This window comes from Cherax quadricarinatus, chromosome 1, assembly GCF_038502225.1.
Source record: "Cherax quadricarinatus isolate ZL_2023a chromosome 1, ASM3850222v1, whole genome shotgun sequence".
Lineage (NCBI taxonomy): Eukaryota > Metazoa > Arthropoda > Malacostraca > Decapoda > Parastacidae > Cherax > Cherax quadricarinatus.
In genome coordinates this window covers 89818587-89832062 of record NC_091292.1, presented here as the reverse complement: position 1 = coordinate 89832062, position 13476 = coordinate 89818587, and the positions used below count along the sequence as shown (strand labels likewise).

The window sequence follows — 13476 nt, the reverse complement described above, 5'->3', positions numbered from 1 at the left end:
TATTCTTTGGCTGGCTGCAAGTAAAGAGGCTGTGGCATTGCTTGTATTGACAGTCATCCCAGAATGAGAGCTTTTCTTCACAATGAACAAAGTTTTGATGAGTAAGACTTGTGCAACGCTAGATATATTTATTGATGAAACATTTTGCTTGCACTGCAGGCATCTCCAGTCAAACAGAAATAAATTACAAGCCTGGAGATAGTAAATGAAACAGAGACATAGTTTGTGGTAATCAGTCTCTCAGGCTTGGTGGAAGATGCCATAATTAGTCTCTTAGCCTAAGAGACTGATTATTTTCCATCAAGGCTGAGGGTCTGATTTCCTCAAACTGCAAGGTAGGACTAATTGCTGTACCTCCACTTCATCTACTGTTTCCAAGATTATATTCAACTGATTAAACCTGCTGCTCAAGCTAACCATTTCACCATTAAAGATATCTTGTGTTACCTGTGCCTTATTCGTCAACTTGTTAGTACGTATACAGTGGACCCCCGCATAGCGAACTTAATCCGTGCAAGAGGGCTGGTCGTTATGCGAAATGTTCGCTATGCGAATTAATTTTCCCCATAAGAAATAATGGAAATAAAATTAATCCGTGCAAGACACCCAAAAGTATGAAAAAAAATTTTTTTTACCACAAAAAAATGTTAATTTTAGTACACACAAACTGAAAAAGGCATGCACAATTACATGACACTTACTTTTATTGAAGATCTGGTGATGATTGATGGGATGGGAGGAGGGGAGAGAGAGTGTTAGTGTTTAGAAGGGGAATCCCCTTCCATTAGGACTTGAGGTAGCAAGTCCTTTTCTGGGGTTACTTCCCTTCTTCTTTTAATGCCACTAGGACCAGCTTCAGAGTCACTGGACTTCTTTCGCACAACATATCTGTCCATAGTGGCCTGTACCTCTCGTTCCTTTATGATTTGTCTAAAGTGGTTCACAACAGTGTCATTGTAACAGTCACCAGCACGGCTTGCAATAGCTGTGTGAGGGTGATTTTCATCAAAAAAGGTTTGCACTTCAAGCCATTTTGCACACATTTCCTTAATCTTTGAAGTAGGCAATTCCTTCAATTTCTCTCTCCCCTCCTTTGAACCAGTTTCCCCAGGTCTGGCCTCTTGCTCTTGAAGTTGATCTGTCAGCTCATCAGTGGTTAGTTCTTCATTGTCCTCCTCCACCAACTCTTCCACATCCTCCCCACTAACCTCCAACCCCAAGGACTTCCCCAATTCCACAATTGATTCCTCAACTGGTATACTACTCCTCTCAGGGTTAGCCTCAAACCCTTCAAAATCCCTTTTGTCTACACATTCTGGCCACAGTTTCTTCCAAGCAGAGTTCAAGGTTCTCTTAGTCACTCCCTCCCAAGCCTTACCTATAAGGTTTACACAACTGAGGATATTAAAGTGATCCTTCCAAAACTCTTTTAGAGTCAATCCAGTGTCTGTGGTCACTTCAAAGCACTTTTGAAACAGAGCTTTTGTGTACAGTTTCTTGAAGTTGGAAATGACCTGCTGGTCCATGGGCTGCAGGAGAGGAGTGGTATTAGGAGGCAAAAACTTCACCTTAATGAAGCTCATGTCCCCATAAAGTCGCTCTGCCACGTCTGTAGGATGACCAGGGGCATTGTCTAACACCAGGAGGCACTTAAGGTCTAATTTCTTTTCAGTTAGGTAATCTTTCACATTGGGGGCAAATGCATGGTGTAACCAGTTATAGAAAAATTCCCTAGTGACCCATGCCTTACTGTTTGCCCTCCACAGCACACACAAATTATCCTTGAGGACATTCTTTTGCCTGAACGCTCTGGGAGTTTCAGAGTGATACACTAATAAAGGCTTAACTTTGCAATCACCAGTAGCATTGGCACACATGAGAAGAGTAAGCCTGTCTTTCATAGGCTTATGTCCTGGGAGTGCCTTTTCCTCCTGAGTAATGTAGGTCCTGCTTGGCATTTTCTTCCAGAACAGGCCTGTTTCATCACAATTAAACACTTGTTCAGGTTCCAGTCCTTCAGTTTCTATGTACTCCTTGAATTCATGCACATATTTTTCAGCCGCTTTGTGGTCCAAACTGGCAGCCTCACCATGCCGTATCACACTATGGATGCCACTACGCTTCTTAAATCTCTCAAACCAACCTTTGCTGGCCTTAAATTCACTCACATCATCACTAGTTGCAGGCATTTTTTTAATTAAATCGTCATGCAACTTCCTAGCCTTTTCACATATGATCGCTTGAGAGACGCTATCTCCTGCTAGCTGTTTTTCATTTATCCACACCAATAAGAGTCTCTCAACATCTTCCATCACTTGCGATCTTTGTTTCGAAAACACAGTTAAACCTTTGGCAACAACAGCTTCCTTGATTGCCGTTTTCTTGCCCACAATAGAAGCGATGGTTGATTTTGGTTTCTTGTACAACCTGACCAGGTCGGTGATACGTACTCCACTTTCATACTTATCAATGATTTCTTTCTTAATTTCAATGGGTATTCTTACCCTTTGAGGTGTAGGGTTGGCACTAGAAGCTTTCTTGGGGCCCATGGTCACTTATTTTCCACAAACAGCACCGAAAACACTGTAATAATACGAAATATTCCGAGTGTATGCTTGAATGTTACCGCGGAGGCTAGCTGGTAAACAATGGGACGGGCGGCACATGTGAGGCTGGCTGAGGGCGCACATTGGACGCGTCTCGGACGAAGGTCGCTGAGCGGGTTTTTGTCCACTATGCGGGGTAAAATTTTAGCGAACAAAGCGTTCGCTATGCGGATTGTTCGCTATGCAAGGCGTTCGCTATGCGGGGGTCCACTGTACATTCATAAAATGATGAATGAATAAATTACGTTGAAATTGCATTGGTTCAGTGGCCTGCATTTTATGGATTGGTTGAAATGAGGTTGTGAAATCAAAGCATGAGAATGTGCAGCAGATAATAGATATAACATTTATCTAGGATTTAATAAGTGCTTTTCAATCTCACATAAATGTTATATCCATTAACTGTAAATTCTCATGTTTTGATCTTGATATATGTTTTTTTCTTATATTTCTTACAGCAGATACAGGAAGCCAGTACCTCAATTATATTAATACCTATCTAACAGCCCAGAAAATTAGTACTCCTATTGATGTCTGTGTAGTGGGAAACGACTGTGGATTACTACAACAGGGTGCAGACATCAGTGGTGGCTACTATCATTGTATACAAGAGGTAAGTGTAATGCTTACTATAACTTAATGTGAAATAAAATTAAGTAAGGAGTACAGTATATGACAGCAGATCGGTTTCTTTCTTTCTTTCAACGCACCAGCCATATCCCACTGAGGTGGGGTGGCCTAAAAGGAAAAACGAAAGTAGCAGATCAGTTATTCTTGATAAAATTATATTGTAAACTAAAACTTATTCAAGGTCATGTTCATGTTCACAAGATGGAGAAGAACAGCTACAGTTTTTTCTAAAAATATAAGCTATAGGAATATCAAGAGAACCATTTTCCCTCCTGAGCACTTTTTTTTTTTTTTTTTTTTTTTTTTTTTTTTTTTTTTTTTTTTTTTTTTTTTTTTTTTTTTTGGATTACAGTCTCCATCATTACCTTGGTTCATCTGGAAATTAAACCTGTTCTTGGAGCTGCAGCTCATTGGTAGACAGCATATTTCCATGGGGAATGGGTAGATTGAGCAAGCAAAGACAAGTGGTTCACAGGAAATAAAATGTGCTGTTAAGAGTTTAAGTTAAGTAATACTTAAAAAGAATCTTTTCCTTCAAGGGGGTATCCTGATTCTGGTGAGGGGACCCTTGTTTTGAGATTGGAGTTGCCATCTCCTTTTTAGGCACAAGCCTGATTGCCTTCTATTTCCCAAGTGTTGCATGGGTTCTACAGGTTTAGTACCTCCTCATGTATAGAATTATAATAGTATCTATGAAAGAATTTTAGAAAATTAGTTTTGGAAGTTGGTAAGTACAGCCTCTCCTCATTTAGTGACGTACTCGTTTACCGACAACTCGACTTATGACAGGCTCTTTAACCAGTATTCATTTTTTTTTTTTCAACAAGTCGGCCGTCTCCCACCGAGGCAGGGTGACCCAAAAAGAAAGAAAATTCCCAAAAAGAAAAACTTTCATCATCATTCAACACTTTCACCTCACTCACACATAATCACTGTTTTTGCAGAGGTGCTCAGAACACAACAGTTTAGAAGCATATACATATAAAGATACACAACATATCCCTCCAAACTGCTAATATCCCGAACCCCTCCTTGTGCAGGCATTGTACTTCCCATTTCCAGGACTCAAGTCTGGCTATATAAAAATAACCAGTTTCCCTGAATCCCTTCACTAAATATTACTCTGCTCACACTCCAACAGCTTGTCAGGTCCCAAATGCCATTCATCTCCATTCACTCCTATCGAACACGCTCATGCACTCCTGCTAGAAGTCCAAGCCCCTAGCCCACAAAACCTCCCTTACCCCTTCCTTCCAACCTTTTCAACCAGTATTCATACCTACCAGTATTCACACTGGGTGCCCCAGTTGCCTGGTGGCTAAAGCTCTCGCTTCACACATGGAGGGCCCGGGTTCGATTTCCGGTGGGGTGGAAACATTTCGACGTGTTTTCTTACACCTGTTGTCATGTTCACCTAGCAGCAAATAGGTACCTGAGTGTTAGTCGACTGGTGTGGGTCGCATCCTAGGGGACAAGATTGAGGACCCCAATTGAAATAAGTTAGACAGTCCTCGATGACACACTGACTTTCATGGGTTATCCTGGGTGGCTAACCCTCCGGGGTTAAAAATCCAAAGAAAATCTTATCTTAGAGCTGATTTCCTCTATTTTGCTTATTACAATATACAATGCACTACTGTACAGTAGGGCCCCACTTATACGGTGGGTTAGGTTCCAGGCTATCGCCGGAGTGCAGACATCGCCGGAAAGCAGAACGCCATTTTTTCCATTTATAAATGCATATAAATGCCAGACAACAAGTTAACACTAAATTATATTAAGTTAGTAATAGAACTAGGCATTAAAAACACAAAAAGTAAAATACATACACAGTACATTCATTACTTATCTTAAAGTGTTTGTAATCTTAACCCTTTGACTGTCGCGGTCGTATATGTACGTCATAGGAGATACCGTGTTTGACTGACGTATCTATACACATAAATTCTAGCGGCTTCAAATCAAGCAGGAGAAAGCTGGTAGGCCCACATGTGAGAGAATGGGTCTCCATGGTCAGTGTGCACCATATAAAAAAAATCGGGGAGCCAGTGGTGCATTGTGGGAATACCATTTCAGTAGTCCTTTTTCAGCATGTCTAGCAGTAAGAAATATGTGACTTCCCTGCAAATCTGGGACTCTTCTCTTCCCAAGTGATGCTCTAACACAGATGGAAGTGTCAATGAAGATCAATTTCATGATTTCCAGGAGTTTGAGACCAAAAGCAATGGAGGAGGTGGAGGAGGAGGAAGAGGAGGAGGAAGAAGAGGAGGAGGAAGAAAAGGAGGAGGAAGAAGAGGAGGAGGAAGAAGAGGAGGAGGAAGGAAGGAGGAAGAGGAAGGAAGGAGGGAGGAGGAGGAAGGAGGGAGGAGGAGGTAGGAGGGAGGAGGAAGGAGGGAGGAGGAAGAAGGAGGGAGGAGGAAGAAGGAGGGAGGAGGAAGGAGGGAGGAGGAGGAAGGAGGGAGGGAGGAAGAAGGAGGGAGGAGGAGGAAGGAGGGAGGGAGGAGGAGGGAGGAGGAGGAAGGTGGAAGGAGGAGGAAGAAGAAGAAGAAGAAGAATAAGAAGAATAAGAAGAAGAATAAGAATAATAATAATACCTAATACCTAATAATAATAATATGTAATAATATGTTCCCTTGAGGCATGAAAACAGTTCACCCCATGACAGTGACAAGATAAGGGGAGATAACATCTGATAAGAGCTGACCTTTGATGAGCATAAACGAGGGTGGAGGGAGGGGGGCAGCTGTCCATCTGTCAAGAGCCAGGAGGAGGAGGAGGAGGAGGAGAAGGAGAAGAAGGAGGAGGAGGAGGAGGAGGAGAAGGAGAAGGAGGATGAGGAGGAGGAGGAGAAGGAGGAGGAGGAGGAGGAGAAGATGACGACGAACAAACATTTGTCTGTCTGTCTATTTGTCTGTCTGCCAAACTCCCTGTCTATCCGTCTAGCTCTGTCTCAGAGAGAGCCACAAGACTGTGTCATCATCACGTTTACTCACATCTTCAAGCAGAGTATAGCACTTTGTCTGGATTTTTTGGGTTATCCTAGGTAATTTACACTATGTATAGTTGTATTTATGTGTACCTGTGAGACAGAGATAGACAGAGAGAGAGAAAGAGAGACAGATTGAAAGAGATAGAATGAGGGAGAAAGATAATTAGATAGAATGGAGGGGGAAGCAGCATCCGACCCCATTGTTTTGACAGGCGGTAGGGGTAGTGACTAATGAGACAATATGTCATTTTGACAGCTGCCGACTCCTGACTCAAAACAATTATAAGCCACACACTGGCACACAAGACAAGCTTGCTGAAGGGTGATAATAGGAGTTTTATGAAAGTATCTAGTGACTATATATGTGTATATATATTATAGAAACCAGAAGCAAGAAGGGAAGGCAGGAATGAAGGAAGGACTAGATGAAAGGAAGGAAAAAAGTAATGAAGGACAGATGAAGGAATGTAGGAAGAGAGGTGGAATGCCCTCCAGGTAGCCTCCAGGTAGGAAAGGAATGAAGGAAATTAGGAAGGAATGATGACACACGACCATTTACCTAGGATAACTACATAACACAACTGCCTGCTAATACTTTGAAGAAAACTGCTCAGACGAGGTGTTTTGTCTTTGTACATAAAAAAAAACTTCAACAAAAATGCACACACACTGATTTTATGTGTGAGAGTGTAAAACACCACTGTGTATGACACCATGTTTTATGTGTGAGAGTGTAAAACACCACTGTGTATGACACCATGTTTTATGTGTGAGAATGTAAAACACCACTGTGTATGACACCATGTTTTATGTGTAAGAGTGTAAAACACCACTGTGTATGACACCATGTTTCACAGAGTTCCACAAGCTGCAGAACTTCTAGGAATATATTCAGTGACTGTATATTGGTATATATATTATACAACAATAGTAATAAACAATTTTTTGTATTGTTTGTTTTTGTAAACAAGTTTTGTAAACAATATATTGATAATTATGTTTGTGTGCTTATTGTGTTGTATACAACGAGTGTATATATGTACATTGCACCTTACTTTGGTCTCACAGGCCACATAAGTTATGTGAAAAAATAAAATAGTGAAAAGAACAACAAACCTTCAAATACAAGTAAACTAAAGTTTACCGGGTGAGCGGCAGTCGCCGCTGTTGCCATACGCGACTCATTTTCTGCAAACTTCATGCCTCTATATCTCGGTAAGTACTGATGGGAAAAAATTTTTTTTGGGACTAAAACAATCAGAAAAATAATCTTAACATTTTCATAAGAAAAAATAATTTTTTTTTTTTTTCGAATATTTTGCGACACCAGGAGACACTTCAGGATTGGGCCCTTCGACAGTCAAAGGGTTAATGTAATGCAAGAGGTGAGTAGTATGTACTTATTTGTAGGAAGTCAGGTGTAGGTAGCCCTGGCTCCCCATCTCATACTTAATATACAGTATTTCAAACAGCCCAGAGAGTTAAAATACACATACAGTACACTCATTATTTACCTTAAAATACGTGTAGTCTTGAATGACAAAAAAAAGGCACAATACCGTGACTGGAACGATACACAAATAACTTTATAAATGGTCCAAGTCGGACCAAAACGTCGTCGTAAGCTTCTCTCTTTTATGTGCGGGTTATTTGTGTAATGTGTAGTCTTAATTTAGGAAGAGAGGTGAGTAGTATTTATTTGTAGGAAGTCAGTGTAGGTAGCCAGTAGGTGTAGCCCCCGCCTGAGCTACACCTACCGGCTACCTACACTGTGGCCCAGAGCCATATTATTAGCATCGACATACCTTGTTCACTGAATTTAATCATTTCTACCAACTACCTTTAGATGCAATCATAAACGAAGGGAGAAGTAATGAATAATTCATGCCAAAAATTGTGAACAAAAGAGGAGTGGGAGAGTGGCTGGGCCAAATGCAGATTCGTGCACGTTTTCTCTGGTGCCTGACCAGAGAACATGTAATGTTATCCCTCTGCCCGGCTACCACACAGGTCCACAAGTATTATTATCAGAGTACATATAAAATATGCAATAAATTCCAGACAACAAGTTTGCACTAACTTATATTAAGTTAGCAATAGAAATAGGCATTAAAAACACAATAAAAGGTAAGATACACACAGAGTACACTTATTACTTACCTTAAAATACAGTGGACCCCTGGTTAACAATATTTTTTCATTCCAGAAGTATGTTCAGGTGCCAGTACTGACCGAATTTGTTCCCATAAGGAATATTGTGAAGTAGATTAGTCCATTTCAGACCCCCAAACATACACATACAAACGCACTTACATAAATACACTTACATAATTGGTAGCATTGGGAGGTGATTGTTAAGCGGGGGTCCACTGTATTAATATTAATGTGTGAGAGGTAAGTGGCAGGGTGTTTATTGAATAAGATCAGAATAACACACCATCATCCTCTAACTTGGCACTTAAAGCAAGATACTTACGGCTCCTCTTTTTATCACAGCTAAGCTTAGACGCCATCGTCAATGAGAGCCAACTAGTTAACGAAAGAGTAAACGAGAGAGAGAACGAAATACAGACAATGTAAGAACACAAACTGAACAGGTAATGGGCGATCACGTTGTCGGGGAAATAAATGCGTTAATATGTGTCTGCTTTTAGTTCATTCACGTACGTTTGTAAGAGTTTGTAAAACTTTTACCTCACAATTTTTTTTTATTATAATAATAATTACCTCACAATACAAATACTCTTACATTGTGTACAAGTTGTACAAGTTAGTACAGAATAAACAAACAGCAACACTCCCATTCTCATGCAACACACCATTTTTAGAGTGAATGAAGATGATGATATTATTATTATTATCATCATAATAAAAAAGCGCTAAATCCACAAGGGTCGTGAATTGCTATATATAGAGTGAAGGCATACGAAAGGAATATTTTTCTATAGTTATCCCCCAGTGTTTGACTAGAGAAAACGTAATTCTTTCGACACTACCCACACAGCCGCTTTGTAAACAGATCTCATATTTACATCAATTTTTATTCTGTGAGTGTATGTACCATGTTTATATGCTATGTAACGTGTTTCTTATATAATTTTGAGGAAAATATCATAGATGGATTAATGAAAATGTCTATATTAATGTAAAATAAGACACTTAATGTGCCTAAGAGTGATGATTATTATGTACTATTGGCATCATAAGTAGAGAGAGACTTAGCAGTTTTAATGTGTACCTGCACACCAGCACAGTGTGTAAGTACATTTAGGTACAGGTACACATAAGTATAATTATCAGAGTACAGGAAGGCCCCACTTATACGGCGGGTTAGGTTCCAGGCTACCGCCGTAAAGCGGAAATCGCCGTAAAGTGGAACACCCTTTTTTTCCACTTATAAATGCATACAAACACTAGATAACAAGTTTACACTAACATATATTAAGTTAGCAATAGAACCAGGCATCAAAAAACAATAAAAAGGTACAATACACACATAGTGCACTCATTACTTACCTTAAAATATTTATAGTCTTAATCTAGGGTGAGACAAGTAGTATTTATTGTAAGAAATCAAGTGTGGTATGTATTGTAATAGCCTCACCAGGCCACCCCACCCACACATACTATTCTATGATATTTAAGCATCCCAGAGCGATAAAATGTATATACAGTTCACTCATTACTTACCTTAAAATATTTGTAGTCTTAATGTAGGGTCAGGAGTAAGTAAATGAGATAAAACGAATAAATGAGAGAGAGAAAGAATGAATACATGAGAGGGGGCAGGCGCAGTTATGTAAACAAACCAGGCGAAGGTAAGTTTTGTAAACAAACGAAGTGTACACGTCTGGTTTGTGTACAAGTTACATTGTGTACAGGTTGTCTCTACATTGATACGGTAGAATTAATAAAGAAGAACACTCCCATTCTCATGTAACATCATTTTGAGAAGAAATGAAGCTCTGAGTGAAGGCAATGGAAATAAGTCACACTGACTTTTTTGGGTTATCCTAGGTTCTCTACACGTATGTTGTTATGTATGATAATCTATGTAACTGTATTTGTGTATACCTGAATAAACTTACTTACATACATACGAAAGGAATAATTTTCTACAGTTACCCCCAGTAACACATTTACTCTTATGTTAGATTAGAGAAAATGTTATTCTTGGCGTCACTTGTACAAGTTATGTGGCTCCCACATCTTATATTTATGTTTATTTATTCTATTGTGGGGTGTATTTATCATCTTTTTATGTTATGTATCGTGTTTATTATATAATTTTGAAAAAAATATCATGGATGGATTAATGAAAATGTGTATATTACCGTAATATACGACATTTAATGAGACTCGGTATTGTTATTATCACCACTTGTGCAAGTCGTCTGCTACGACATCTCACATTTGTTTATTTATTCTACTGTGGGGTGTATTTATCTTATTTATATGTTATGCATCGTGTTTATTATATGATTTTGAAAAAAATATCATGGATGGATTAATGAAAATGTGTATATTACCGTAATATACGACATTTAATGAGACTCAGTATTGTTATTATCACCACTTGTGCAAGTCGTCTGCTACGACATCTCACATTTGTTTATTTATTCTACTGTGGGGTGTATTTATCTTATTTATATGTTATGCATCGTGTTTATTATATAATTTTGAAAAAAATATCATGGATGGATTAATGAAAATGTGTATATTAACGTAATATACGACATTTAAATGACTCGATGTATGTAAGTTTATTTAGGTACAGGTATACATAAGTATAATTATCAGAGTATATATAAAATATGAAATAACTTTTAAAAACATTTGAAATTTTGGAGTTTCCAGACAAAATGGAGAGACTTAGTGCTTACTGAGCTCATGGAGAATGTAAACAAACAGGGTGGGGCACGGTGACCGTATTAGAAAGTCAGGTGGGGGGAGCCGTATAGTGAGTTTTGGTCATAATTTGAAATGTCCGTATTAGCGGAACGCCGTAAAGTGAAACGCCGTAAAGCGGGGCCTTCCTGTACATATAAAATACACAATAACTGTTACTCACTTGAAATTTTGGAAAGCTTCCAGACATAATAGATGTGGTCATGGAGAATGTAAACAAACCAGGTGGGGCACGCCATATTTGAAAGACCGCTTGCCGTATGGCAAATTTTGGTCATAATTTGACATCGCCGTATTAGTGGAACGCTGTAAGGCGAAATGCCGTAAAGCGGGGCCCTATTGTATAAATATTTAAAAATATACCAGAAATGCTATAAAAGGTTCACCAGGTGCCAGATCAACCAGGCTTTGATGGATATGTGGGGCAGCAGGCCTCCAGCAGCAACAGCCTGGTTGACCAGGCAAGCACCAGACCGGCCTGGCCCATGGCTGGGCTCAGAGGGTAGATAAACTCTCGAAACTCTTCAAAAGTATATCAAAGGTAATGGTGCAAAGGTGACATTAAAACAGTATCAAAGATGGGTGACAAACCCACTACCATTATAGTATGCTCCTTACTTACCGACTAATTTGTTTACCGATGAGGTCTTAGGAACGGAACTCTGTTGTTAAGTGAGGAGAGGCTGTACAGTAGGACTCCTGTATCCATGGGTTTGGCATCTGCTGTTTCACTTATCCACGGTTTACCGTGGCCCAAAAATAACTTAATTTTGATTAATAATAGCCTCAGAGTTCAAAAGTAGTGATGCTGGCAGTTCTTCAGAGCCTAAGAGAAGCTGTGAAATGCTTCCCATGTGAAAAAGTGATAATTCTAGACTTATTTTGCATAATTTATCAATTAAACTTTATCACAGGTATATTTTTTTTAAAACATCAGCCATTTCTCACAAAGGTAGGGTGACCCAAAAGAAAGAAAAACCAAAAAAAGAAGGAAAAAACTTTCATTATCAGTCAACACTTTCACCAGCACTCATACATAATCACTGGCTTTGCAGAGGTGCCCAGATATGACAGTTTAGATAGTCACTCCAAACTGCCAATATCCCAAAACCCTCCCTCCTTTAAAGTGCAGGCATTGTACTTCCCATTTCCAGGACTCAAGTCTGGATAACCAGTTTCCCTGAATCCCTTCACAAAATATTACCCTGCTCACACTGCAACAGATCATCAGGTCCCAAAAACCATTAGTCTCCATTCACTCCTGTCTAACACACTCACGCACGCTTGCTGGAAATGCAAGCCTCTCACCCACAACGCCTCCTTTACCTTCTCCCTTCAGCCTTTTTGAGGATGACCCCTACCCCGCCTTCATACCCCTACAGATTTACATGTAAACAAAAATGATTTATATATAGGGTTTGCTACTACAGTGGAACCTCAAATATCGAACTGCTCCCAACTCAACCAATTATGTAAGTGTGTTTTTGTAAGTGCTTTTATAAGTGTATTTTTGAGGGTCTGAAATTAACTAATCTAATTTACATTAATCCTCATGGGAATAAATTCGTTCACTAATGGCACTCGAACAGCCGTCTGGAACGAAGAAAGTTCGATATTTAAGGTTCCACTGTATTCACAGTTTCAGTTATTTACGGTAATTCTTGGAACATATCCCCCGCAGTTACCGGGGAGCTACTGTACAATACCTAAACTTTAAAAGTTGGTGAGTAGATCACTATTTTGGTGTGATTGATTCCAGATTGGAATCTCAAAGATAGATAGATATAGATATTTGGGAGGGCCCCACTTACATGGCAAGTTAAGTTCCAGGCTAATGCTGTAAAAAGAATCACCTATTTTTTCACTTTTAAACACATATAAATGCCTGATAACATATTTACATTATCATATACAGTAGGGCCCCACTTATATGGCAGGTTAGGTTCCAGGCTACTGTCAAGTGGGTTTTCGATAACATGGATGGGGTAAGAATACTCACGTAGGCTGGTAGTACGTATAATATAACGGAAAGTATGGGAAGCGCCAACAGCCGACCTGCCTCTCTCTGCTCCCTATCTTCGACTGACTCTCAAGTGCCTACGGGTGAGGGGTGTTTGAAATCCTGCTATGGTCAGCAGCAATATGAATAATCAGTCAGTGATTCACGCAGACGGTTGGTAGTGAGTCATCTACTGGTACACTGGTTACTGGTAACTGGTTACTAGGAACTGGTACTACTACTGAGACTACCGCCGTAAAGCGGAAATTGCCGTAGAGTGGAACACCCCTTTTTTCCACTTATAAATGCATATAAATACTAGCTAACAAATTTATACTAACGTA

General features: G+C 39.6%; 1 protein-coding gene across 4 annotated transcripts in view; it reads left to right on the top strand.

Moving 5' to 3' along the window:
- The window catches only part of Tfb4 (transcription factor B4), a 43493-nt gene that overhangs the window by 9647 nt on the left and 20370 nt on the right, over positions 1 to 13476 (top strand). For 3 of the 4 annotated variants that reach the window (XM_053777905.2, XM_053777897.2, XM_053777886.2), the window contains one exon: positions 3065 to 3219. In XM_053777905.2, the coding sequence (XP_053633880.1) occupies positions 3065 to 3219 (155 nt within the window). The remainder of the gene's footprint in view (positions 1 to 3064; positions 3220 to 13476) is intronic. The other variant, XM_053777891.2, reaches the window with a different exon arrangement.